The sequence below is a fragment of the Pholcus phalangioides genome, unplaced genomic scaffold (assembly GCF_987345545.1).
Source record: "Pholcus phalangioides strain wild (caught in Gottingen) unplaced genomic scaffold, Ppha-v1.0 ptg000039l_1, whole genome shotgun sequence".
NCBI lineage: Eukaryota > Metazoa > Arthropoda > Arachnida > Araneae > Pholcidae > Pholcus > Pholcus phalangioides.
In genome coordinates, this window is record NW_028301625.1 from 28,247,726 (window position 1) to 28,274,020 (window position 26,295).

The following is a 26,295-nucleotide window of genomic DNA, read 5'->3' on the forward strand; positions in this document are numbered from 1 at the left end:
ACAACACAAGAAACAGTGTGTGGTCTGTGCATTTACAAAAGCACCATCAGGAAAGAAACAAGGGAAATTGAACGCTATACGGTAAAAGACTGAAGTTGAAATTATTCACATGGATTTCCTAGGACCATTGATATCCAGTTCTCATCGCAACAAAGAACTTTTGGTCATCATTGATAACTTCATTTACGACCGTGTCCTAATTGCTTCATTTCTCCATCAAGAAACATCTCATTGGTTTAGTCTATATGTGTGTGCACTAGTTTGGAATAGAATCCTTCGGTGTACTTAACTTTCCCTTTTACATCAAATATGTTGGCGATTGCTTCATCCTTCTCAACTGTAACACTAACATTCATTCCACTCTTACTATCCTCAATTTTGTTAATTCCTGCATCAAACTTATTAGGGAAGAAGAAAACAATAACCAGTTCCAAGTTGTCTACCATCATAGAAAAGACAGAAAATGTAAAAAGGCCATGGAAGTTAAGAAAAATTCATGAAATAAAGTCAGGAAAAAGATAGATTTTTTCCAGCAAGTTCCAGTGCTTGATTTTATTACCAAAAATCATGGTTCTTATCTGGCTTCCCATCATCAGAGCTGATAGATACCTGCAATTGTGCAACGGTGGTCAACTGAAGTGGGTTAAAGTGCTAATGTAATTTGGTTTCTGTTTCAAAAGAAAAAGTCACCACAGTGAGCAGCAGAAACGACGGAGATTTCTATTGCTGATTGTCATTATATAAAATCTAGATGAAGTGTTTCATTTTGCAAGCAAAAGAGAGCTCTGCCAAATAACAAATATTAAATCGCCAAAGTCACAGTAAATAAGTCGTAAATCACCACTGTCACTGAATAGAAAGTTGTAAATCATCACTATTGCTAAATAGCAAGTTATAATTCACCAATGATGTCACCAAATAATGAGTGAAATCACCAGTGTCACCAAATAAGTCTAGGAAAAGTTAAGGAATTTTCTTTTGGGTTTATGGTAGACACCCTAAGCTTTCTTTCCTGAGTGTATTGGTCACTCATCATGAACACAGTTTTCTGAAAACCATTTGCAGTTTTTCTATCCCCACATAACCTCTCACACGTCCTCTGGTATAAAAATGAGCTGCATTGTATATATTCGTGTCAGGAGCTGTTCATATCTGCTTGCAGATAAACTTTTAATGCTGAAGTCACATTGGTTGAGGTTACCGTAACTCCTCAACTGACATTTTACACATTAAATCAATCAAAAATACTTAATAAAATTTACAGCTAAAATGAACTCAAGGTCAATGATACAGTAGAGCTTTGATTAACTTAGGCTAATAGGGGTCTGGGATGACCTCAGATAACCCTTGGATAATAGAGATGATCCTAAAAAAATATGAAAAATAAAAGTATAACACAGACAGATTTATTTACAACAAGCAAATGAAAATCAAACTGTGATACATAACAGTAAATGTAGGAATTGTGTGTGAAAATATTTTCAAATCACCAATTTCACTGATTTCCTTGCCTGTCATGCACCGTACTGTGTCTATGAAAGGCATATGTAGCCAGTTTAACTTGGTCTGACCACTTGCCTTTGTAATAGATAATAGAGGCTCAGTTAATCAAGGTTCTACTGTATTTCTTTGGTGAAACTGACAAAAAAAAATTATTGATATGAACATAATAAAAATTTATGTTTGTTTTAAGCAATTCATAAAGTTTCCAAAATAAAATGAACAAAGGCTCTTGATAAATTTATTGATGCAGAGATTGTTCAGTTTGTAAGCTGTCTGCTTATGGTTTCATTTAATTACATTCATTTAAAATGCATTTAGTAGATTATTTGTTTTATAGGCCTACCCTGGGACTGATGATGCTCTAACTACACAAGCTACAAAAGCAAAAGCACGCAGTTTGGAATTACTTCAAGAAGCGCAGAGACTCAATGAAGAAGATGTTCCAGAGCTTGAAATTGCACTTCGACAACGAAAATCTGATTTAGATAATCTTTCCCAAGATATTCTTAATACAAAAAGGAGTGATTTAATTATCAACCGTGAAATTGATTTACTTCCAAAAGGAATTAAGATTATTTTAGAAAATGCAAACAGCAAAGGAAAAGCTGCAGAAAAAAGAGTTTATTCAGCCAATAACAAGATCAGTAATATTGATGAACTTTTAAAAAATGATTTAAAACCTAGGTATGAAACGATACATGCAGGCACTGAAGGAGGTTTGGAAAACTTGAACAAAATGAGTGAGTTCTAACTTTAAGTTTCAATGTTTGTTGGAATAACTTGTTCTAGAATATCTGAATATAGAGTTATCAAATTCTACAATTCTAAAATTAATTTTCTTTAATGAAACCCTCCCCCATAAAATCTAATTTTTCATGTAATTATAGTTCAGCAGGCCCGTCATGATATTAAAGGAGCTTCAACTCTTGCGGAAAGTGCTCAAGCTTCTGCTGATCGAGTAAGAAAGCAGCATGCCTCTCTAGTACTCAATTTGAAAGACTTGAAAAATAAAGTTCTTCTGGCTCGTCAGAAAGCCTCTAGTGTGGGTTTTATTTTTTATTTTATATACATTTAGTATAAGATGTTAACAATTTTCAAAATGCATCCCCCTCCCCCCCCCCCCAGGAGTTAGCAGAAATATATTAAAGGGTTCATGTGATGTGTTTCAGAATAAATGAGAATTTAAAAGAAAATTATAGAAAATAGATTTATCTAACTCTGCCTTTCTCGAGCAACTGTGGTATACAGTAGTCTTGGGTACATTCTATGAAAGATCAAAGGAATCTCAGATAAGCACTAATGAAAGTAAATTATTCTACACAGGGTATTTATTTGTTTAGAAAATTACACAGGTCTATTTTTTAGGGGCTTTATCCCTTGAACAATTTTCTTTGCATATCACACTTTATATACTGTTATTTGAAATATGGCTTCCTTTGATATGAAAAAGAATAGGATCAGAAATGTTTCATGTATAGGTGGAATATTAATGGTATTCGGATGATTGGCCCGGAAGATTACTGGGCATACCTCTGAAGGTTTTGAATTGATTAGAAGCAGCAGTAAGAATGAGTATTTGCCAAACCACAGAAAAGAATTTTTGTAAAACTAGAGAAATGGAAAATTATGAAGGAAAAAAATGGCAAGAAAATTCCAGAAATTAGTATACAAGATACAGAACGTACTGAGTATACAGAATACATAGATACAGAAGCTGACAAAGGTATTTCGAAATGGTTTGAGTGAATAGTGTTAGAATATGTGCCCGTGTGTGTAAATTGTCCAAAATTATTTGAGAAAGCAAAGTATTTCACTGAAAGACAAAATGTTTTTTCAAAATCTTTAGGGACCTACCACCCCCTGGTGCTTAAAAAAAATAATCCGGGAGACAAGGACCGGTTCTCTCGGATCGCTTCATGGATATTGGAAAAAATATCATTTTTTCACTGCGCATTGATCCACGAGAAGTATGCCTGAGACCAAGTGACATAAAGAAGGAAAAATTTGGGGAATTTTTTCCCCCCTTTCATATAGTCAATCACAGGCACGCATTCAAGATATTTTTATTTTATTTTTAGTGCTGCTCTTTGTATTTATTATTATTTGAGCAGGATATCAAGGTTTATGCACGTAATGAATAAGTGTTTTTTAAAGTGAATTTCATCATTTAATTCACATATTTCCTCATAAATTTTGTTATTTGTGATGTTATGTTTCCTGCATAATAGCTCATCAAAATGATGGAAATATACCTTGATTTCTGAAAATCTGGGGAATAATTTAAATTATGTTAGCTTCCCTCAGCCTTTGATTATTTCCAGACTCTGCAACGAAGCTGGGCTGGAAGAGATCTCAGGAACGGGATAAGTCCAGTGGCAAAGTTCTGGCATTCATTCATTCAGCCTTTGATTATTACAATATATAAATACTTTTTGCAGTGGGCAGTTAAAATTAAGTTTTCTAGAATGCATACTTAATCATTGATTGTGATTGATCAAGGTCAACAGTTTTTTGAGAATTTAATCATACCTCATCTCATTCATATTTTTCTTCCGACATAGCATCTATATGACCATCTGCAGCAAATTTACAATTTCTTTCACATGAGTACATTTTAATGTGTGAATTTAAAATTGAGTCCAATCAATCATGAAATGCTGAATGAGTTCCTTATTTGGAGAGTGAAAACATTATTTGGTCATTTATTTGGAAAGAAAAATTACTTTTTGCATAATAAAATGAAAGTATTTCATGTTATTGTGATCATATTGTGATTATTTTTCAAAAATTAATTTTAAAAAATTAATTTTTTACCAGCGGAATGCCATTGTGAGTTAAAATATTGTAATCCAAATCTGAGTAAGCAGTTCTTCCCACTCCTTGTCACATGGAGGGAAAATGACGCTTGTTCAAGCATGAAACTTTGGGCTGGTATAAAAATTTTCCTTTTCTCCTTGAACAGCATGGATTATCCATGTCTCTCAGATTATTATTCACAAGCATCAGAGGATGATAGGCCCTCAAGCTCGTCATTACCGATATATAAGAGGCAAGATAACTCATATAAATGCAGATGAAAGGATTAAATAAAATCCACCATTTTTTTAAAAAGCTAGATTTGTTTTGAAAATCCTATTGCTCTCCTCTTACCCCATCTCCAACACATTTTTGTTGATTCTTGGCAGAGGCTGATTGGTCCATGACAACATACTCTTGAAAGAAAAATTTTTTGGTCACATGACTTTGAGAATCACCATGAGATTGCATTCAAACAGGGCTTCACAATTCCCAGGTCACCATCGAGGATAAAAAGTAAAATAGCAGGGTTCATCCAGGTGGTTATGTAGAATCCAAAACTTTGAAGCAAAATTTGAATATTTTATTTTTTTCTTTTATTCTTCTTTGAAAAGCTTTAATTGGAAAAATATATATAATTTTCATATTACATTGAAATCTCAATATAATGATACTCTGTGGACCATGGAAAAATATTGTTGTAGAGGGATTATTGTAATATCAAGAGACAGATCTTTAACATTAGACAACATGCATTTCCAAACTAGACTTGAAAAAATATTGTTGCAAAGAAATTTATCGTTATATTGAGTATTGTTGTAGCGAGGTTTCACTGCACAAAAAATCTTAAGGATAAAATCAGTGCTACCATTCCAAAACCATCAGAGGGTGATATCTAAAAATAAAACTATCTATTAGCATTTTACTAATTTAAAATTGCTAATTTAGAAGGACAGAAAACATTGAATATCCAGTAATAAAAACCTTAACATAATAACATGTTTTACGATTAGATATAAAAGCACCTAGAATCGATTAAAAAGCTTTTTTTTCCATGTTATGAAAATATTGTGAAACAGCATATTGAGAAAGTTATTTAATCAAATATAATTCCACAATTAGTTTGATACTATTGTCTCTAATGAAATTTATGTTGCTTGTGCAGATCTACTTTTATCATGGACACAATAAGATTTTCTTAATCTAAAACCCTTTTTGTATAATAAAAGTTAAAAATAAAATTCAAAAATTTCTATTTTTTTTACAGATTCGAGTTGCCCTCACAACTGATGAAAAAAATGAATGCATCAGATCGTATAAGCCTGTAGTAGAACCATCAACAACAAACAATATAATTATCAATTATGCAATAAATAGTGCTGCTCGAGATAGTCTTCTGTTCTTTTTGGGTAATGCAAATGAAGTAAGTTGTTATCATGACTTTCTAATGATATAGAAACTTTTCACCTTTCTACATAAGATGCAGTAGCAGCTCATGGCCAAAAATTCTGGTAGGTGCCAAAACAAAAATTCATTCTAGGATACCAGTAGTCAATTTTCAAAAATATGATTTTTTTAAAATTAATTACTTAATTGATTTATTTATTTTAATTAATAAGATAATTTGTATTAAATTATGTTCACATTAAGTGTCAATCCAAAGAAATATTCTTGGTGCACAAATGATAAAACTTTTTTGGATTTACCATGAACACAGATTCAATGCATAAAACAATGTTTTGTTTTTCCTAACAAATGAAAGATCAAGAAAATATATGTTGCACTTTGCCTATAACACAAATAAATTTACAATTTGAGTAATGTGTTTAAGATAACTAATAAAATAATTCAAATAACCTGATGCATTTCAGCACTGCCGAGTGCTATTTTCAAAGGTATCAAAACTGGCAATCCAGGGCCAGCACCAGGCATGAGGCAAAAAGACAGCTGCCTAGGGCGGCATGATTACAGGGGCAGCATTTTTTATGAGAGGTATATTATAACAGTTTACTTGCCGCTGTGGTGGTCAAGTGGTCATTGTGACAGACTTGCATCGCGAGGTCCTGGGTTCAAACCCTACTGTCACCACAGTGATGGTCGGCTGAAGTTGGTTTTCTGTGGTTCCCAACTTCAAGGCATCAATGCGAGCCAATCTCCCCCTTTAAAAAGTCTCGCTACAGAGAGCAACAGACCTACAAACAGTACAAATGTAATTCAATCATAACACATCACTCGCTTCACTTCTGAAATATAGATGGCGGCACTGAAAAATCAAACACAACACTACATATGCACTCAGACTGTTAGGTACACACACTTACACTTTCGGCACAACTCAGTAGGTAGTAAATCGCCCGTAGATGGTGATAGACCTGAGTTTTGGTCGCTTTGAAGAAAAGAAAAAGAAAAAAGTGTTTTTACTCTCTCACAAATTTTTATACATCGAAATAATTTTTTAGGTAAGTGCAGGTAAATGCAATACTTTTCAGTGTTGAAATGCTATTTAACTCTTTGCTATTCAGTACTTAATTCATCTCTACACACCTCTTCTTTTGCACTTTCAAAAAGTTCCACCTATCTCTAGAAAAGATAGTTTGAAAAAAATAATGTTCCTTCTGTTAAGGATTTTTTTCACTCTTTATCAAAATTTTTTAAATTGACTTTCCTTTTTTTAGTCGAATTCCCCAGCACAATTTTTTATTCCTTGTTAATTTTCCAACAAATGCCTTTTTCAGCCAACAGCATACGAGATGTCTCTCTAGTGTGGTGCCGTTTTGGCTCTGGAATGTTCTCACTGCCCATTTCTGTATACCTATAGCTGTTCTATACATCAAGTTTTTTTAATATAACGTTTCTCGTGGAGCGCTTGATGATAATGAGGTTGTTCTACGGAACTGAAAAAAATTCTTGAATATTTATTCCCAAAAAAAGCATGTCCCTACTGCTGTCCCAACAACATCATAGCCCGCAGGGCAAAATGAAAGAGGACCTAGGCAGCACGTCTTAATTGGCATATTTATTACCATAAATCATTGTGGCAGATCTTATCGTGGAATCTCCTATTCAACTGAGGTCTCTGCATGGCCTCCTCAAAGGGAGTGGGTCTGTCAGGAATACTGCCCGGAGGCCTGAGATGATTCTCATCAGATGTGATTCTCTATTGTTTTTTCACACGACAAATTCATATTAAAAGGGCCGATGAAGAGTCTAACCTGAGGATCCACCAAAGATCTCAGCTTAGGGGCTCTACTGTGGGATGTAGGCAATGGGAGTCTGTGCTGTGCCCAAAAACGTTTTAAACAGGATCCACTGTGAGTGAGAGAAATAATTAGCAAACTGGCAAAAATAATGGTAGAAATCATTTGTGTGGGCCGCAAAGAATATAAATGAGCAAATTAATTTGTGGGTTGGCACAAAATATTTGGGAGAACAAATTTGTGGATTGCAAAAAATGTTCAGGAGAAATAATTTGTTGACTGGCAAAAAATAAATATAATTCGCAGACCTGCTGAAGTCTAAAACGAAAATAAAACGGTTATGAAAATGGCTTGATATTTAATGAATTAAAATTTATAGCAGCTTTATTGTTGGTCAAAATGATTCATGGATCGGTACCAGTCCATGGACCAGCGGTTGAGGAACACTGATATAAATCATTCTGTGGTGTAGAAGATGAAATAGAAGTATGTTTTTATGTTTATAAATGACTCTCAAAATGTTTCATTCTCAGGAAGATTTTCTTGCTGTAGAAATGGTTAATCGAAAAATAAGATTTCTGTGGAATGCTGGAGGGGGCACTCAAATTATACAGCATAACATGACAATTGAAACAAACAATGAACTTTTTTTAAAAAATGAGAAATGGTTCAAAATTGAAGCGAACAGGTAAGTGAATCTTTTTATATTTACTATCAACAGTACTTGTATGATTTCTTATTCCTTGTTTTTTATTTTATTTTATTTTTTGGAATAGAATCGGGAACTTAGGAACATTGAGTGTGAAAAGAACACCTGATGGACAGAAACCAGATCCTCACGAAGTGTCCGGATCATCAGCTGCTGGTTTCACCAAAATGAATGTTGATCAGTTTTCCAACTTGTTTGTCGGAGGTTTTCCTCAAAATTATTTGGTAAGTTATTACTTTTAATTATTATTTAAATAATTACTTTTTAATTATTACTTTTAATTATTTATTTAATTATTAGTAATTACAGTGAAACCTGAATTTGGTGATTGTCATGGGACCAGCACCAGCGAAACCTATCATACGATTGAAGATATTGAATATCAGTATAAACCTGCTGAATGTATATTTGAAATGAATTTTTTCTCCAGATTTATTTAAAACACTGATGATAATTATACAGTTGCTATCTTTTATTATTTTTATTATCTTTAAATTACTATTTTTCATAGATATTTGTCATTAAAATTTCCTATTTTCCTGAATAAATATAGTTGAGACAAAAGGTGAAAAGTTTGTGTGTGCTACAGAATTAAGGCACATCTTGTTTGAGGAGGAAAATTCAATCTGCAAATTCAATATTGGAATTGTGAATATTAATTGTCAAATAAAAAGTAAAATTCATAAACTGCAATTCTGCCCAAAAGTTGAATATAGATATAATTGTAGTTACATTTTTTCACTTTTTAAAAATTTTATAATAAATATTTTAAAGTTGTGTAGTCTGTTTGAATTTGGATTTTACAACCCCCCCCCCCACCCCTGGTTACCGGTTTTGCTTCCTAACCACTTCAAGCAAATGAAATGCAAAATATTTGCAATTAGATGATTGTTTTATGAAAAGAAGTATAACTTGTGCTTGCTTTATCATTTTTTTATTGATAACAAAATTAAAAAGAAAAAAATTATATTTTTGATGTATTTTTTTCCGATATATGCCACAGTTGAGTGATTAATTAGATTTAAAGCATTATCTGATTAATGTTTCTGCTATTCAAGTTCTTCAATCAATGTTTTATATGATTTAACCCCTTCCCTCTCGCGCCTGTCAAAATGACGAGCTGAGGTTTCACCCTCTATTTTTCGTGCCTGTGATATTTCTGGTCTGGAGTGTTCAAAGTAACGCACCGAAAAGATTAAAAATAATCCTTTTCTTATAACCAGAAAAAATTTTATTTCTTATTTTACATACCAGATGGCAGTACCAGACTACTTATAATGTTATCTACTGTCCATACAAATGACATGGTAGATGTACAGAGCCATAGCAAAGTTGTTAAAAGAACCTACAGTTGTAACAGATTAAAACAAAAATATGGGAGTAGTAGATATTGTAGACCAATATCTTGGAGATCACTTTATTGTTCAAAAAAGGGGAAAGAAATACTGTAAGAAAATATTTTTTCATCTGTTAGATGAAACTATTTTGAATTCCTATCTTATTTACAAAAAACAAGGTGGGGAAAAATCCCATTTGATGTCTCGTTTGCCTTTAGTAGATGAACTTATTGAAACCTATCGGTCATCAGACACCATTCCAAAACAAGGCTAGCCAAGCTTGGAGGATAACCCTAACCATTTGATTGAAAGGCATTTTCTTAGACAAATAACCTCCATCTTATAAGAAATGGTAACCATCAAGAGAATGCAAAGTTTGTTGTTCGAGAAAAGATGTAAACAATAAGAGATGTAGGAAGGAAACTTGGTACTACTGTCCAGATTGTGACGTTGGATTTTGCATTTCATGCTCTGAAATTTGTCATACAAGAAAAAATTATTGATATTTATTTGTATTTGTAAGTTTCATAAAATTTTCTTTTAATGTTTAAAACACATATTTATCTTTTTCCTACTTACTGGAAAGCCAACATTCAGTCACAATAACCCTGATTGTTGGTTTTTCCTGAAAATTTAAATTTTCTTGGTTTCAAGCTAAAAAAAATTCCAAAAATTAAAAATGAATACATATATTGTTCATACTTATTTTTATACAATTTTCTTGAATAAAAAAATAGGAACTTTTATTATTGTTTTCTTGAAAATTATGCAATCGTTAAGGGGTTAAGAAAGTAATTATGCCTGCTTTTAACCTGTAAGCATGTAAACTATAAAATCATTCAAGAAGGTAAATTTGACTCAACATACTTGAACAATATTTACAGATCAGTTTAAGTATAATAAAGCTTTTACCAGTAAAACTTAAGGAGCAAACAGTTTTTATAGTCTAGTATTGAAAAAAAACCTGATAAGAATGTCAAATAAAATGTATGCGAGAAGCTAATTAAAAAAGGGCAAAAGCATAATATTTTTTATTACAATTCAAACTATTTAAATCTTAAATTAGAGTAGCTTTAAAATTACAAATAATTGTGCTATTTTTACCTGCTATCACAATTTTGATTTTTTTAAGATATCAATCTTTTAATTTTAGTATCCAAATGAATTGCGAACATCATCTTTTGCTGGATGTCTTTATGAGCTTTTATTAGATGGCAAAGTTGTTGGATTGTGGAACTTCATTACAAATCATGGATGTAGTGGCTGCAAAGAAGGGTATAAGCATGCTTTCTTTTTTTTCTATTACAAATGCATACCTGCTGATTGTTGTGATTTTATTTAATTTAGTATGATTTTAGTTCATGAATATGATTATCGTGACATAATCTTTATTGATATAGGCAAAAAGCCTCTGAATAGGTTACAATAGCAATAAATTCAGTGTGCCAATGTGTCAAGATAAGTGCAAAAAAAAAAAAAAAAATTCACAAATAAGCATAAAATAAAACTTGAACAAAAATTACAAGAATTAGTTATTATATACAATCTTTTCCATTTTCAGAGTGTTTTAACAATTATGATTCATAAAATATGTATCATGAGGATACATGGAAACATGAAAAATACTGTGAATGCAAAGCAATGCTGTATCCAATTGTTCTCACGTGTAAATTTATATTTTCATTTACAACATAGTAATAAATAAATAAGTAAATAAATAAATAAAAATGGACACATTTTGCAGTCCTGAAAAAGATATTATATTAGAAAGATATCATATCACAGATAACAAATGAAATAAGCGATTTTGACTTTTTTCACATTTTTTTCAAAAGCCAATGAAAAAGGTTATATAATTGTAAGTTATCAGCTGAGCGAGTCATTATTACGTGAGTCCAAGTTTGTTGGAGTTAATGCACATGTAACTGGTGGATTGATTTCAAGGATGCTCCTGTTCATGTACAATCTATTTGCACCAAAATGAATTTGCACGAGTGTTATTTTTAATTTAAAGGGAATATGACAGTCAGTGAGTAATGAATATGATTTTGCTCTTTTTCTTCTAAAAATATAATTATTTATTAAATTGCTCATATTGACTTTTTCCCCACCTATGGGATGAAAAAAAAGAAAACTTCCGAAACACAGGACAAAATCAATGGTGGTTCATTAGTCCAAGACTACTAAATCAACAATCGGACCATCAAGATCAAAATTATGGTGGTCTGTGGGACCAGTATAGCCAAAGAAACAAAAACTTCCTTCATGGTGAGACATTAATTGTGGGAGAATCGCAGTTCGTCAGTCATTACTGCTCATAACAGAAAAAATTCAAACATTTAGCACTTTCAATTTTGCTGTAAAAGAGAGATGGCAGCATCACTAGAATAGGAAGAATGCATACTTCTGGCAACATGAATATGTTAACCCCTCACATATATACATACAACACATTCGGACAGAATGGTCATAAATTCATCAGCGGGAATGTTTACGAGGTGCATATGTATAAATAGATAGTTGTAACTGCCATTTTATGTTGTCTCAACCATTCAAATGTTGAATTATGATGAATGCTTATTGTTGTAAAAAATATTTAGGGTCTACAAACACCACTGTGGTGGTCAAAATGACGGACTCATATCGTGAGAAACTGGGTTCAAACCTCACTGGCGCCACAGGGGTGGTCAGCAGAAATAGAGTTTTAAATTCAATTATTTTAGATAGCTTTACTATAATAGACCATTATTTTTCTGATATTTTTGTTTCATCAAAATTTTACCATGTCCAAAATATGAAATTTGCTGAGAATTTTTGATAGAAAATAACATGACACTGGAATGTGATTTTGAGTTATGAATATCAGCCACATTTCAATCTTTTAGCATCAATCTAATGCGTTTTTATCATTTCAATTTTTCATATGATCAGAGGATTCTGTGAATGAAATTCTATTTCTTATTCAATAAAACATTATGGTAATGCAAAAATTTAATTTATAATATACACAATAAAGAGATTTTCCCACTATTCAGGTGTTTTTTCTTCTAAATTACAAACAGCAAGAATCTTTCTGGGGTAAAAATATGGGTGGTTCTTCCCCCCATGTTGCAGTCTTTTTTTTTCCTTGGAAACTGACTGCTTGTGTGATTTCTTTGTTTTCCAATATTTGAGGTGTTCTTCCTGAAAATCTTTTATTTTATATATATATATATATATTTGATTTTTTTTTAAGTATACCATATCTTTTTCCCATGCAGCAATTAATTGATGATTACGTAATGTTCTCATTGATTTTAGTACATGTAGGGTATCCTCCCCCTTTTTTTCAATAAACTAAGAGTTACACTTTTTTCGATCTGAAAATTGAAAAGTTGAATTTTTTGTGTTTTAAGATTGGCAGGTCTGCAAATGATGTATTTTCATTATATAGTTCTTTTATCCATGTGATTTACCATATTTTAAAATTATTGTGGCTAGGAAGTTATTGATACCAAAAATAGTAATTATCAAATTCAGTACAATAAATGCTTTTTAAAGATTCACATTGCGTTTTTGTGCAAAATCGCATAAATCCTTTTTTTTTACAAACACAAAAAAATCAAAATCCACGACACTAAAATTGTCCAACCAGGTGGCTTGCCTAGAAAGAAAGAAATGAAGAAAAATGGTAAAAAAATTATAAGAAAGATAAGAAAATACAAATGTATGATAAAGAAATAGTATCAGAAAAAGCTCATATATGATATAGATGATTGTTATGTGGACTATTTTTTAACATAGTCATGCCATCCCTTTGCATTTGTGAAAATCTGTGAATAATCCAAACCCTAAAATTTTGTTCTTTAGGCTCCTCGTTTTTAAAATATCTGCTTTGTGTGGAAGTAGAGGGGGATCTCCAGTTATTCAAGGCAATACTTTCTGTAAAGAACAACATAATGGTTCTTAGTTGTCTCTTCATGGACCGCACATGCTCGTGTTGGGCCCCCAGGACACGCACGTCCTCAAAAAATTTTGTGCACTTCTCCCCTTGAGAAAAGATTGTGGTGAATTTTTTCAGTAAAAAAAATAAGTAATAAAATTTTTTTTCGGGAGGGAAAAAAATTTTGAATTCTCTCCCCCTCCGAGAAAATCCTGCATAAGCTACAAAGTTTGTACATACAGTAAATCCTTGCTACAACGATAACAGATAATAAAAACCACTACAATGATATTTTTTCAAATCTTTTGGAATGTTCCAAAAGAAAAAAAATACTGAAATGGCTATAATTGATTTATGTAATAATTTAAACAATGGATATAACTTAAACAAATACTCAATAATCGTATTCCTAGATATTAAACGAGCCTTTGATTACGTTGACCTTAATATCCTAACTAAGAAACTTTACTCAGCTGGCATACGTGGCAATATATTGAAATGGTTTGAAACATTATTACAATAGACAACAAGCAGTTAAAATAAATGAAAAAATTTGTACATTCCTGGAAGTAAAAAAAGGCACACCTCAGGGATCAGTTCTTGGACCTGTACTTTTCCTCATATATATAAACGAATTTTGTAAACTAGAACTAAATGGAAACTTAATATCTTTTGCCGATGATACAGTACTGTATGTAGAAGAGATGGAAATGGAAAATTTATTTAAAAAAGTAGAAGACCTTTTCAAAATAAATAGTTGGCTAAGTAAAAACAAACTGCAGATAAATATTCAAAAAACTAAATATATTTGCTTAAAGACAAAAAACATAAATAATTTTAATAATATACATATAAAAATTCATAACCATTCCCCTAGTCATAGCATATCATACTGTAACTGCCAAGAAATAAACAGAGTTTTCGACTACAATTATCTGGGCATAATAATACAGGACGACCTAAAATGGAATTTGCATTGTGGAAAAATAACTAAAAGAATTTTAACTTTTGCAGCGGTATTATATAGACTTAAAAATGCAACAGATGAAAAAAATTTTAAAGATATATTTTATGCATGGATATATTCAATTGTAACATATGGAATCTGTGCCTGAGGAGGTGCATATTATACTAACATAAATAAATTAGATAACATATATAATAAAATCAGATTCACAATAAAAACTAATCCCACTAACCAAAACAAAACTGAGTGCCGTGCATTATCCATAAGACAAAACTATATATACAGAATAATAAAATTTGCAAATGAAGAATGGTTAATAAAGAATCGAAACAGATCTTCAAGTAGATTAAATATGGAATATCAAGTGCCAAAAACAAATAAAACTCTATTCAAAAAAAGTTTTAGTTACACAGCTCCAAAAGCATTAAATAAATACCAAACTGCTAATCATACTAATAAAAGATTGAATTATAATATTTTTGATTTTGCGAAGAGCATTGTGTTTGAAACACTAATGCAATAGAAATATTTACATTGAAAAAAAAATCTAACTTTTACAATACATGTGTTTAATTTTTGTGCATAGGAATATCAATCATAAATATCTATATTTTCAACAATTTTCATGAACACTAATCAAAATTTGAAGAGATAATACTATGAACAAGATGTATTTTTTGTTTTAATTTTAAATATTTTCAACATATTTTTGTGATGTTATAAAAATCGAATCATTGTGCGTGCACACGATCATAAATTATTACTGAGATATAGATGGCTTTTTTCTCAGCTAGAGATATCAAGGAAACAGTTATTTTCCGGATATTATGCTGAGGTGAGCTCGGAAAGAAAAGTCATCACGTCTCCGCCGGGACTCGAACCCAGGCCCTCTTACATACCGGGCAAGCATGCTACCATCTACACCACTGGATTCATGTAGGGCAGATCATTCAGGCAGATTCATGTGTCTCCAGTGGTGTAGATGGTAGCATGCTTGCCCGGTATGCAAGAGGGCCTGGGTTCGAGTCCTGGCGGAGACGTGATGACTTTTCTTTCCGAGCTCACCTCAGCATAATATCCGGAAAATAACTGTTTCCTTGATAAATTATTACTGTTTTTTGTTTATGATAATAGAACAATAATGAAGGTTGCTTGTAAAATAGAAATATAGTATTACAAATTTTCGGCCGTCTGGAAGGACAAGTAGTCCCTTGAGGGTCACAGAGTGGGTGTATATGTATGTCCATTTTTGTTTATTTATTATGTATTTTTGTTTTGTCATCTGTCTTTCTTATGTATTTTGTAACGTGTTCTGTTTTGTCCAATTAAAAAAAAAAAAATGCGTAGTTTAATGTTAAACTCTTGATACAATGATATCCTGTACTATGATAAACCCCCCTATAATGATGTTTTTAGGATATTTTTGAAATTGTTAAAAAAAACAATATTTTTTTATTTTGCTCAAAATTGTTTTGCATTTAATTTTAACTTTATCACTTGTTCTCATTCTTCTGAAAGCATCTAATAACATCAATATTTTGCACTAAAAGATCACCAAAAGCTAAAGGAAGTTATTGGTATTGCTACTTTCTGTATAAGGCTGGTATTACACTATAAAAGTTTGATGAAAGTCCTATTATAAAACTTGAAAAATGCAGCCAATAAGGTCAACGTCATTTTCTAGAATGTAACCAATAACCTTATTGGTTAGATTTTTCAAGTTTTATAAAAGGGATTTTATTAAACTTTTATAGTGTAATACCGGCCTAAGACACAAAAGTGCAATGTGGTAAACTTCTCTATAGGGACAATGCATCTAAGTGAGTTTTATAAATAAACTAACCAAATATAATTTTTTGCAGCAAATAAATACATGAAAGCGCATTTTCTGATGGTAATAACAATGCTGATGTAGAAAAGATAATAACAGCATACATTTTTTCACACATAAGGATAATGTTGCTTCTTGATATAACTATAATACCTCTACCACAATATTTTTTTTTTTGGTCCACAGAATATTGGTATATTGAGGTTTCACTGTATATTTAAACTAAATACTAAAACATAATTATAATTTTGTGTGTTTGTAATAAATATTATTACATTTTTATATGACTATGTGTGATTTGTATATAATTTCAAGGGATACAATAAAGCTCCCCCATGGGCTGGTTAACAGATTAAGTTGGTTAGGTGACACAGGGGTGGGAACTCTGCACCAATTGTGCCGCACTGCGCCAAAACTAATATATTGCGCCATCCTGCTCCAATAGCGTATTTTCACATTTTTCTGCGCCAAATAGCGAATTTTGCTTCAGTATGCCCGGAATTTCGGAGAGGACGCCAAAAAATTTTTGTTCCTGCTAGCCACGAAACGTTTCTTTACGAGAAGAGCGTGTTTTATTCCACTATACTTAAACTATCGTCTTAAACTATCGGCCCCTGATCGGGCTTTCCATCGCGAAACCCTGATATTGTCTGTGATCGTGGAACTGAAGATGGTTTGCAATGCCTTTCAGCTTTAAAGTGCAAATTCGAGTGTTTCCATTTAAAAAAAAAGTCGTCACTGGAAGCAGCAGAAATTACTGTAGTCGATTGTCATTGTGTTAAATCCCGATGTTTCGTGAAAAAAATTTTCATTCCGGAGTAAAAAGCGCGCGTTCGCCGAATTACGAATGTTACAGTAGTTTAGAAACTTTGCCGAATAACGAGCGTTAAATCACCAATGTTGCCGAATAACGAGCGTTAAATTGTCAAGATCGCCAGATAATGACTGCTGAATTGCCAAACATCGAGTTGATTCTTCCGAAATTCTCTCCCATTTTGCAACAATTTCTTTCCAAGTATAAAAAAATTTAAAACTTATAAAATTTTTTTAGCTCATTTGAAGTGCTGCTGTTCAAGGCAGCAAATAGTGCCCTCAGTAAGCAAAAATCATCTTAAATAGACGGGTGCAAAAATTTTTATGACAGCCGCTCTTTCAAACAAGATTTCAAAAGCCTAAAACACCAAAAACAAAAATCAGGCTGACAAAAAGATGTTTGATAGCAAAAGACAGTGCAGTTTTATTTCGAAAATGGTTGAGGGTTAACGAAAATATTCTTGTTAATTTCACTGCTCCAATTTATAAATATCTGCTCCGAATCCCATATTTTGCTGCTCCAAAATTGCTCCAAATCCTGAATTTGCTGCTCCAAAGCTGCTCCGAAATGGACTTGGTCACTTCCCACCCCTGGGTGACATGATTTTCTCATAGAAACTTGTGATCACCATAGGTGTATGCAGGATTTTCTTGGGGGGTTATGTTTTTCCCTGCAAAATAACATTATAATCTCAACTCTAGTATGCCACTGCTCTGTGATTGGTTACAACCGTAATGGGTTCTCCCGAAAACCAAGCTCTAAACTTATTACAGGCCCAGACGATGGCAAGTCCCTCCTGTTCTGTTACTGAGTAATTTTCTTTCTGCTGACTTTAAGGTACGACTAGTGGCGAATCCAGAGAGGAGCGATGGGGGCGATCCCTCTGAAAAGCCTTCAAACAATAGGCGATGGGGACGATCGCCCAAGAGCCTTCAAGCAAACATAACTCCAGTTACATCATTTGTTTTCTTTATTAATCCTTCATTGTTTTTATTCATTTATTCTTTTTTCCCCCTCAAATTTCCTTTCACTAAAATTTGTGCTCTTGAAGAAGTTCAACCTTGAGCATCAAAGTTATCATTTTTAATTTTGTTTAATTATTCAGGAATACGTTAGATATTATTTTGATACAATCATGACAGAGAGACTTACCACAATCACAAATACCTTTGAATATTGTCCATCATCTGGTACTGATGTCAAATTGATAGCCAAACCTTTAACTGAAGCTGTCTTATAAAATGTTCTTGGCTTAACATAAATTTTGGGCATTGGATTCACCAACTTCTCGATTTAAAGAAGTTCACAACATTTGTACTTTGGGACACCTACATTTTGCAGCAATACTTAAGTAATATGCATGAGATAGTATCAGTTTCTCTGAATTCCTCACAAGGCATTATGAAGCTGAATTGTTGAAATAAAATATTGATGTCCATAATAACATTTATGGGAAATAGGAGCAGCTTTCATACAACTCAGTTCCAACTATTCATGCAGAAAGGATAATTTCACTTATTTTACCATGAAGTACACTTTGGGTCTTTTCCTAGGAACCACTCGTAAGAAGACCCAGGTACAAGATGATTATCATGCGAGACAGTGAAACTGTTTGAACAGATTTTCTTGTTTGCCATTGATTTTATTATTTCTTTATTATGGTGACTTTCTTTTAATTGGTAACTTTGTTGTCAAACATGGTGGTTATCCAGCAAGGATAAGCATGGATTATCACATCGGGGGCACTAAAATTGGATTTCTTTCCTCAGGACACCAAGGGTTCCATTCAGTCTTTCGCTTCCCCTTGCAATTTGACCTACAGCTAAAAACACAGCAACACAGAAACCCCTACAAGAAAATGCAAAATGTTACAGGTGTAGTATTTATAATATACAGCATAATAGGCAACAAAATTATTGAATTATAAAATATTATAAATTGGTGTGTGTATGTGTGTCTGCAAGAATGCTAACACAGGGAGACGACACACATTTAAATTTAATGGTTTAAAATTCAAGTTAAATTTGCAAAATATTTAATTATTTATTTGAAAAGTAGCCTATCCCTTCATTAAATTTCATGTCACTCAGCACATTAATATTTGTATTTTTAATTAATTACAGACATGAGAAATTTGATTTACATTAAAAAAAAAAATGTTTATTAGATCTGAAAAATGTGCTCCAATCATTAAACAAGTGGATATAAAAAACTGCTCTCAATACAGAAGGAAATAAAATTTTGACATGAAAAAGCAACAAACATATCAACTTTCAAATTAATTATACAAAATTAAGTCAGAAAAAATAAATATTTCAGATATATTGACTGAATTATGTATAAATAGCTACCCACCCTTTTGTTTCAGAAGTCTGTTGTCAAATGATTATAATCATGGGAATGTGTATGGGTCCATTCCTGTGGCCCATTCAGTTCAAATGAAAGAGACATTTGAGAACATGAAGGAACTGTTAACAAATATTCAGTATGTGTTACACAAATGGCTCATCTGTGGTGACTTCAAAGTTATAGGAATACTATTAAGACAACATGTGTACACAAAAATACCTTGCTTTCTATGTGAATGGGACAGTCAGGCAAAGCAAAAGCATTGGATCGTGAGAGTTTTGCCAGACCGGAGACATTTTTTTCCTGGGACTACAAATATCCTGCACGAACCTCTCGTAGACCCCCCAAAAAATCTTGCTTCCACCATTACACAAATTGGGCTTGATGAAGCAGTTTGTAAGGGTTCTACCACAACATGGGCCTTGCTTCAAGTACCTTTCTGTGAAATTTCCCTACATCACACACAAAAAATTGAAAACTGGAATTTTTGTTGGTCCTTAAATCAAAAAACTGATGAAGGACAAAGATTTTGATAAAATGATGAATGAGAGAGTTGTGTTGTAACATGAGTGTAAAAGTGCACTTTCTACACTCCCATATCGAGTACTGCCCGGAAAATCTGGGACATTACAATGAAGAGCATGGTGAACGCTTTCACCAGGATATTAAAGAGATGGGCAATAGGTACAAGGGGGAAGATGGAATGAAAATACGATAGCAGACTATTGTTGGATGTTGAAGAGGGACAGAATTGATGGAGGATCTGCAAGAAAGTCAAAAAGGAGAAAGTTTGTTTAATGAAACACTGTTTGCTTTTCGTTTTATTAAAGAATAGTCATGAAATTATTAGGACAGTTCTTTACAGTATTTTTAAAGTGTGTAACCAAATACGTTGTATGAAATGGTGATTGATTTTTGATTACATTAACTAAAATATTTAAAACATGACTTCTTATTTTTTGTAAAAACCTGACGTGATAGACAAAAATGGAAGCCATTTCCGAAATCAGCATCAAAAATTGATTCAGGAACACTGACTTTCAAGAAATCATATGATAAAAAGTTTAAAAATGCAGACTGGTGTTATCAATGTTCTTGGCTCCTTTTACAATTATTTAAACGAAATTTCTCCGGCTAATGCATTACAACAAATCAAAAAGCAGTAACAACAGGTAAATAGTAAAATAACTATTAAAAAGTTTAGAAAAGAATTAGAAAAAACTTAGAATTTAAATAAAATATATGACGATAAATGCATTTGTACTTCATTAAAAATAGCCACGCTGTGGACCCACATTGCAACGTCACAGCCTCGGCGGAGTGATGCATTACAGCTTGTTTATCTTGGAGGCTTTGGTTCAGTGCCTTAAAAAAGGCCAATGTGGAATACTTTTCAGAAGCAAGGGAAAGAAACCTCCTGATATTTTCGGACTTGGGGGAGGAAGGGGATTATTAGAAGGCTGTGAGCGAAATCGCATGATTCAGTACACACAAAATTCAATAGTCATTTTGTACCCTAATTTTTGTGGGAAAACTCTTTACAGCCAAACAGCCCGGCTGGCAGAACATCAGCCTTGTTGCCTGAACCATTTTTGTCATTTTTTGTTTTTTCACACTATAAATCCACTATAGAGTGTCCTCTAGAAAGTTCAGCCTAAGGGCTCCTGTTGCAGGGTGGTCAAGCACTTTATCAGCAATCAAAGGCAATTTCACTGTGTAATGGGACATCTGTTTATAAAAATTTTCATTTCATTCAGACATTACGGCCTAAGAACTGAAACAGCCGGGGTCACACTATAGTCCCAAGATCACTCACCCAATGCTGGTGTCCTTATATGTCAGCAGCCATGATCATCATAATGTCTTTTCTTACTTCTTAGGAGAACGACTGCCACCTGAGTGTGGGCCTGCTCCGTGTACATTGTTCTTTTCTTTGTTTTCGGTTTTTTTCGGTTACTTGTACATGTGTATTGTTAAAAAAATACAATAAGAATAGAAGATACTTAATGCAAGATATCTGCCGATACCCATACAAATTGGTGACTGATATTAAAGAGTCCTGTATGTTTTCCTATGGGACATATTTGAAAGAAAAAAATCGAAAAGACCACCCCCATAGACCTACCGAGCCCTGTCAACCCGTCCTTTTGTGGGGGCCATACATGTCTTCTAAATTTCAGGTAATTTTTTAGAGTATAGCTACAAGGCTTCCTTTACCAATTTTCCTAGATGCGAAAAATATACCACAGATTGGGTCTACTTCATGGAAACAATCCATTGCCAATTTAAACTTACAAAACCTTTTGCTATGTTGCTCATATTGAAAAAATAGCAAATTCTCTGAATTTTAATTCTCAACCTTGGTTATCTTCATAGGGTATCACTTTGGTTTAAGAAGCAGTCAGCTAGATTAATCCCTCTGTCGATTTCTGAATTGCCATTGATTAATTCTCTAATTTCTTTTATTTCTACATCAGTGAATCCTTTTCCATTAACCTTTACAGCGGCAATCCCGAGATATCTCGTCAAACTTGATATGCTTTATTTCGGTCACCCTGAAATATCTTGGGTTCTTAACACTTTTATTTATAATGTGGGAGTTATAATGTGGATCAGGAAAATTTTAAAAACCACTTAAAGGGTTAACAATCCAGAAAATGTGCTTGCATAGTCCAAGCTTTTCCATTGTTCATACAAAATACTGGGAGATGTGACTTATTCTTTTCATCAATACCTCACAGATTTGCAGATTAAATAATGATGGCTATAGTGTGCAAATTATGCAATACATAACTTTCATGCCTTTTTTATTGCACCCATAGAAAAACAGCACTTTCTACATGAAAGACATGTTGATATATGGGGATATATAGTACCTGGTGTAGCTACAGCAATGGCTGATAGAATTTTAAGTTCTTTTTTCTTGATTTTAAATTTGACTGATTTTAAATTTTGATCTAATTCATGCCTAACAATGTGAAACCGCAGCAATTAAGCTAACCTTTGTCAATATTTAAAATTTTCCTTACAAGGTTTTTACTTTTGGAAACATTCCAACAATAGTCTTATTAAATATTTTCCGCAGTACCACACAGAAAAATCTTCAAGAGGGATTTTTTAAATGTTTATTTAATATGTAAAACTTATATTTTATTCCGTTACAAGAATTATTACCTCAACAGTGTTTTCCAAAAAAAATGGGGAAAGAGACCATGAATATGAAATTTGCAAATACAGAGGGCCAACTGTATATTCTCATCTAAATATTCTTAGATTTACAATGATTTTGTGAAAATAAAATCATTCCATTAAAAAAATTCTCAGCTATCTAAAATTTATTGTTAAAAATTTACTTTCCTAAATTTCTTCTGTCGATTACAAAATTGCATTCCATTACACAGTTCCTCTGTTTAACATAGTTTGATGCTAAGAAAAAATAACAAATAACTGTGAGAGTGAGACAGCTTTTTTACAGCCCAGTATATCAAGAAAATTGAATTATCTGAGTATTATATGCCAGGTAAACTTGGAAATAAAAGTCATCTGATCTCTGCTGGGAATCGGGCCCAGGCCTATATGCACAGGGCCGTACTTAGGCAGGTGCTAAGTATGCAGCCACATGGGGGCTAAATGTTAGGTGTCACAAACAATAAAAATACACTTTGATCAGGGCCGTATTTGTGTTTTTGCCGCATATGGGCTATACAAATTTTGCCGCCGCCCCTTCCATTTCAGTTTAACTTTTTTACCCTCCCTCCCTCCCATGCCATTACTTATAAATCATAAAAAAACAAAAGAATAAAGTGGTTATATATATAGTTGCACCTAAATTTTACTTTTCTGTCCTGTATTTGTATTCTACTCCGATATTATGATTGCCATATAACGGGGGGTGCTCAACCTCCAGCCCTCAGGCGTCTACACATCGATGAAAAACACTGATAGATTTAATTTGAATGTATGCACCATACTTTCTGTCTAGCAACAAAATCAATAATGCATTACATAATATCTATACATATTATCATTAATCGCACGTCCGAAAGTGTATTTTAAAATAATGAAATACTTTTTCAAAATTGTTTGGTTGACAGATTAAAATTCTCGACGGGGCTCGCCAGTGATTTGTGCACTCGGGTGATTTAAACGCTAGCATTACTTGAATATAGTGTCCCACAATCGCCTGACAGTTTTCAAGATGGAATTAGCAAGAAAACAATGATAGATATTTGAGTCATTATTGAAGAATGTAAATGTGCGAAGTTAGGAATTTCATTTATGCTTCAAGGGATCGTATAGTTATTAAAATTTAAAAAAATTAACTTTTTATATGGACAGCCTGTGCCCAAAAACCGAATTAGAAAATTGTTGCCATCTCTTCTGATGCCAACAAAGAAATTTCCATGTTTTTAAAATCTTTACATGATAGTTAAAATGTGAGCCATGTTTAAAATCAGTGAAAAAATGCTTCAAGAAACTTCATGATTTCCAAAACCTGATATGCTCATCAGTTCCCAGAAAAATTTCCATAATTTCAATTCTATGATTAATCAAATTTATTTATCACATTAAATTGATTCTAAATACGAATGGATACTAAATTGATATGGGACTTACTGGATCGTAATTAATTTTTTATATTGGAATTAAAATGAAATGAGCAATAAGTAACATAAATTTTTATTGTGGTCTTTTGTTTCTATACTTCATTGAGTATATTTTTTTATTGCAGCACGTGTAGTTTAATACAATACCATATTTCTTGGAATAAGCACCACATGAACGTATGCATTGCTGAAAAAAAACCCCATCAAAATATGACATTTTGTTTATGAACTTTAGATAAGGCCCACATACACCATACATTTCTGATAGAAAATTTATTTAATGCTCATTTTTAATTTCGGCACTGCTTGCTAAATGCTTAGTAATGATTGTCAAATGATTGCTCATTTTAAAAATTCTACTCGGTTAATTGACAATTGAATATCACATAATGCAGTAGGCCAATATCTTATATATTGTGGTTTTTTTTTTAACGAAAATGAACATACGTATCACCACCCGTCTCTAAAATCATGTTTTTCAAAACGTAAGCAACGCGATGCTCCTTCCATGAAATGAGGGGAATAATATAACTATGGTGACCGCGGACTTCAAACAAGTTCCAGTTTCTTCACTGCAGCACGAGGCAATCTACTGGCGTTTCCCGTGAGTGAACTTTCGCTTTCCGGAACTTGACATCACTTTTCCTGGATTTTCATCATGGAAGTAAGTGCCGTTCAGGTACCACTTTTTAACCACCATGATCCAGCGCTGTGGTTTATCATGTGTGAAAGCACTTTCGCTCTCGCTGTTCCGAAACCGATAACCGAATCTGTCACAAAGTACAACTATGTTGTCGCGAATCTGCCTCCGGAAAGTGCGGCTCTTGTCCGGGACATTCTCGTTAATCCGCCGGCCACGGATCCGTATGAAAGGCTGAAATCGGAACTGATTAAACGGTCGAGCGAGTCGTCGTCCACTCAACTTCGAAAGCTCTTAACATGCGGGTCATTGGGAGATCGGAAACCATCCGACATTCTCCGCGAATTGCGACGACGAGCGGAATCGCATTCTGTCTCCGACGAATTGCTGATGGAGCTTTTTCTCCAACACCTACCGGCATCAACTCAGTCCATTCTCGCTGCTGTCACTCCACTCGTTCTCGAGAAAGCTGCTCAACTCGCCGACAAAATTCATGAAGTGAACCCTCAGCATGTTGACGCAGTTGAGAAACCGCAACAGCCGGATTCCGTCGCGCAACTTCGGGACGAAGTGGCTCAGTTACGCCGCGAGTTGAAAAACGTCCTGCGTTCGCGTAGCAACTCTCGCCAACGTACCTCACGTGCGCGCAGTCCGCATCCACGATCGGAAAACTGCTGGTATCACAACAAATTCGGCAACAACGCCAAAAAGTGCGTGTCGCCGTGCAAGTTTCAAAAAATTTTTTTTTAATTTCTTAAAATAATTATTTATTTACAACACGAAACATAAGACGAAATAAAAAATCTACGGAGCGACATGTTAAGCTCTTGATGGTTCGGTCGCTTCTCTTGCGATTTCCCGCGCGACAATCCAATGGCGTCGGCTTTACAAGTGCCGCCATCTGTGAGATAAAATACAAATCGAATCTCACCACATAACATTGCAATTAAAATACTGTGTAAAAGGCACTATGTCCATTTTAGTGTATATTGAGATAATGCTATTAGCTTTATTTTCATTACACTATACAGGGTGTTCTGTTAATGGGCCGACAAATTCAGGGGGTTGTTAGTAGGCATCAAGAGGAACGAAAAATTGCAATGGAACATGGTGTTACAAACCACGTTGAGAGGGTGAAAATTGCAAAAAACGCATGCAGGCTGAAAGTCCAGAGAGGACGAAAGATGGATGTCAGTTGATTGCTAAATGCATTCGCTCAACATATCTAACGTAAGGGGCATTGCGAAACGCATGCACATGGGGTAGAATCATGCACTGAGGACGACGTAAATTAGCGTTATTGTGGTAGTAAGCACATATACAGCAGTTAGTTGTCTGTTTCAATGTGTATCGTGATGGCTGACTACACAAACGAGGAATACACTGATATGCATCTGATTTACAGTCGAGCAAATGGGCGCTTAGTACAGTGGATGTACCCAACAGCAATATACGATGAGGCGTTGTCCGCACCCACATACTCCTTTGCAACGATCGATAGACTACTATGGGAGAAGAGGAACCTTCCACCTAGCACGGTGTGATGCAGGGAGACTGTTCAATGTATGCACTCCTAAAATGAAAGAAACCGTGCTGCAATGGTTTGCCGATTTCCTTTGACAA

The 26,295-nt window shown here is 33.5% G+C and overlaps 1 protein-coding gene and 1 long non-coding RNA gene across 3 annotated transcripts in view; one reads left to right on the forward strand and one right to left on the reverse strand.

Moving 5' to 3' along the window:
• LOC149065787 (laminin subunit alpha-1-like) overlaps positions 1-26,295 on the forward strand; it is a 438,052-nt gene that overhangs the window by 334,123 nt on the left and 77,634 nt on the right. For both annotated transcript variants that reach the window (XM_089253835.1, XM_089253836.1), the window contains 6 exons: positions 1,841-2,243; positions 2,391-2,545; positions 5,567-5,722; positions 8,030-8,184; positions 8,273-8,429; positions 10,696-10,817. In XM_089253835.1, the coding sequence (XP_089109961.1) occupies positions 1,841-2,243; positions 2,391-2,545; positions 5,567-5,722; positions 8,030-8,184; positions 8,273-8,429; positions 10,696-10,817 (1,148 nt within the window). The remainder of the gene's footprint in view (positions 1-1,840; positions 2,244-2,390; positions 2,546-5,566; positions 5,723-8,029; positions 8,185-8,272; positions 8,430-10,695; positions 10,818-26,295) is intronic.
• LOC149065789 (uncharacterized) lies at positions 12,720-25,107 on the reverse strand. The gene is made up of 3 exons (XR_016195624.1): positions 24,480-25,107; positions 18,229-18,924; positions 12,720-13,185 (listed from the first exon to the last, which is right to left on the reverse strand). It is a non-coding gene; the product is annotated as an uncharacterized LOC149065789 (long non-coding RNA).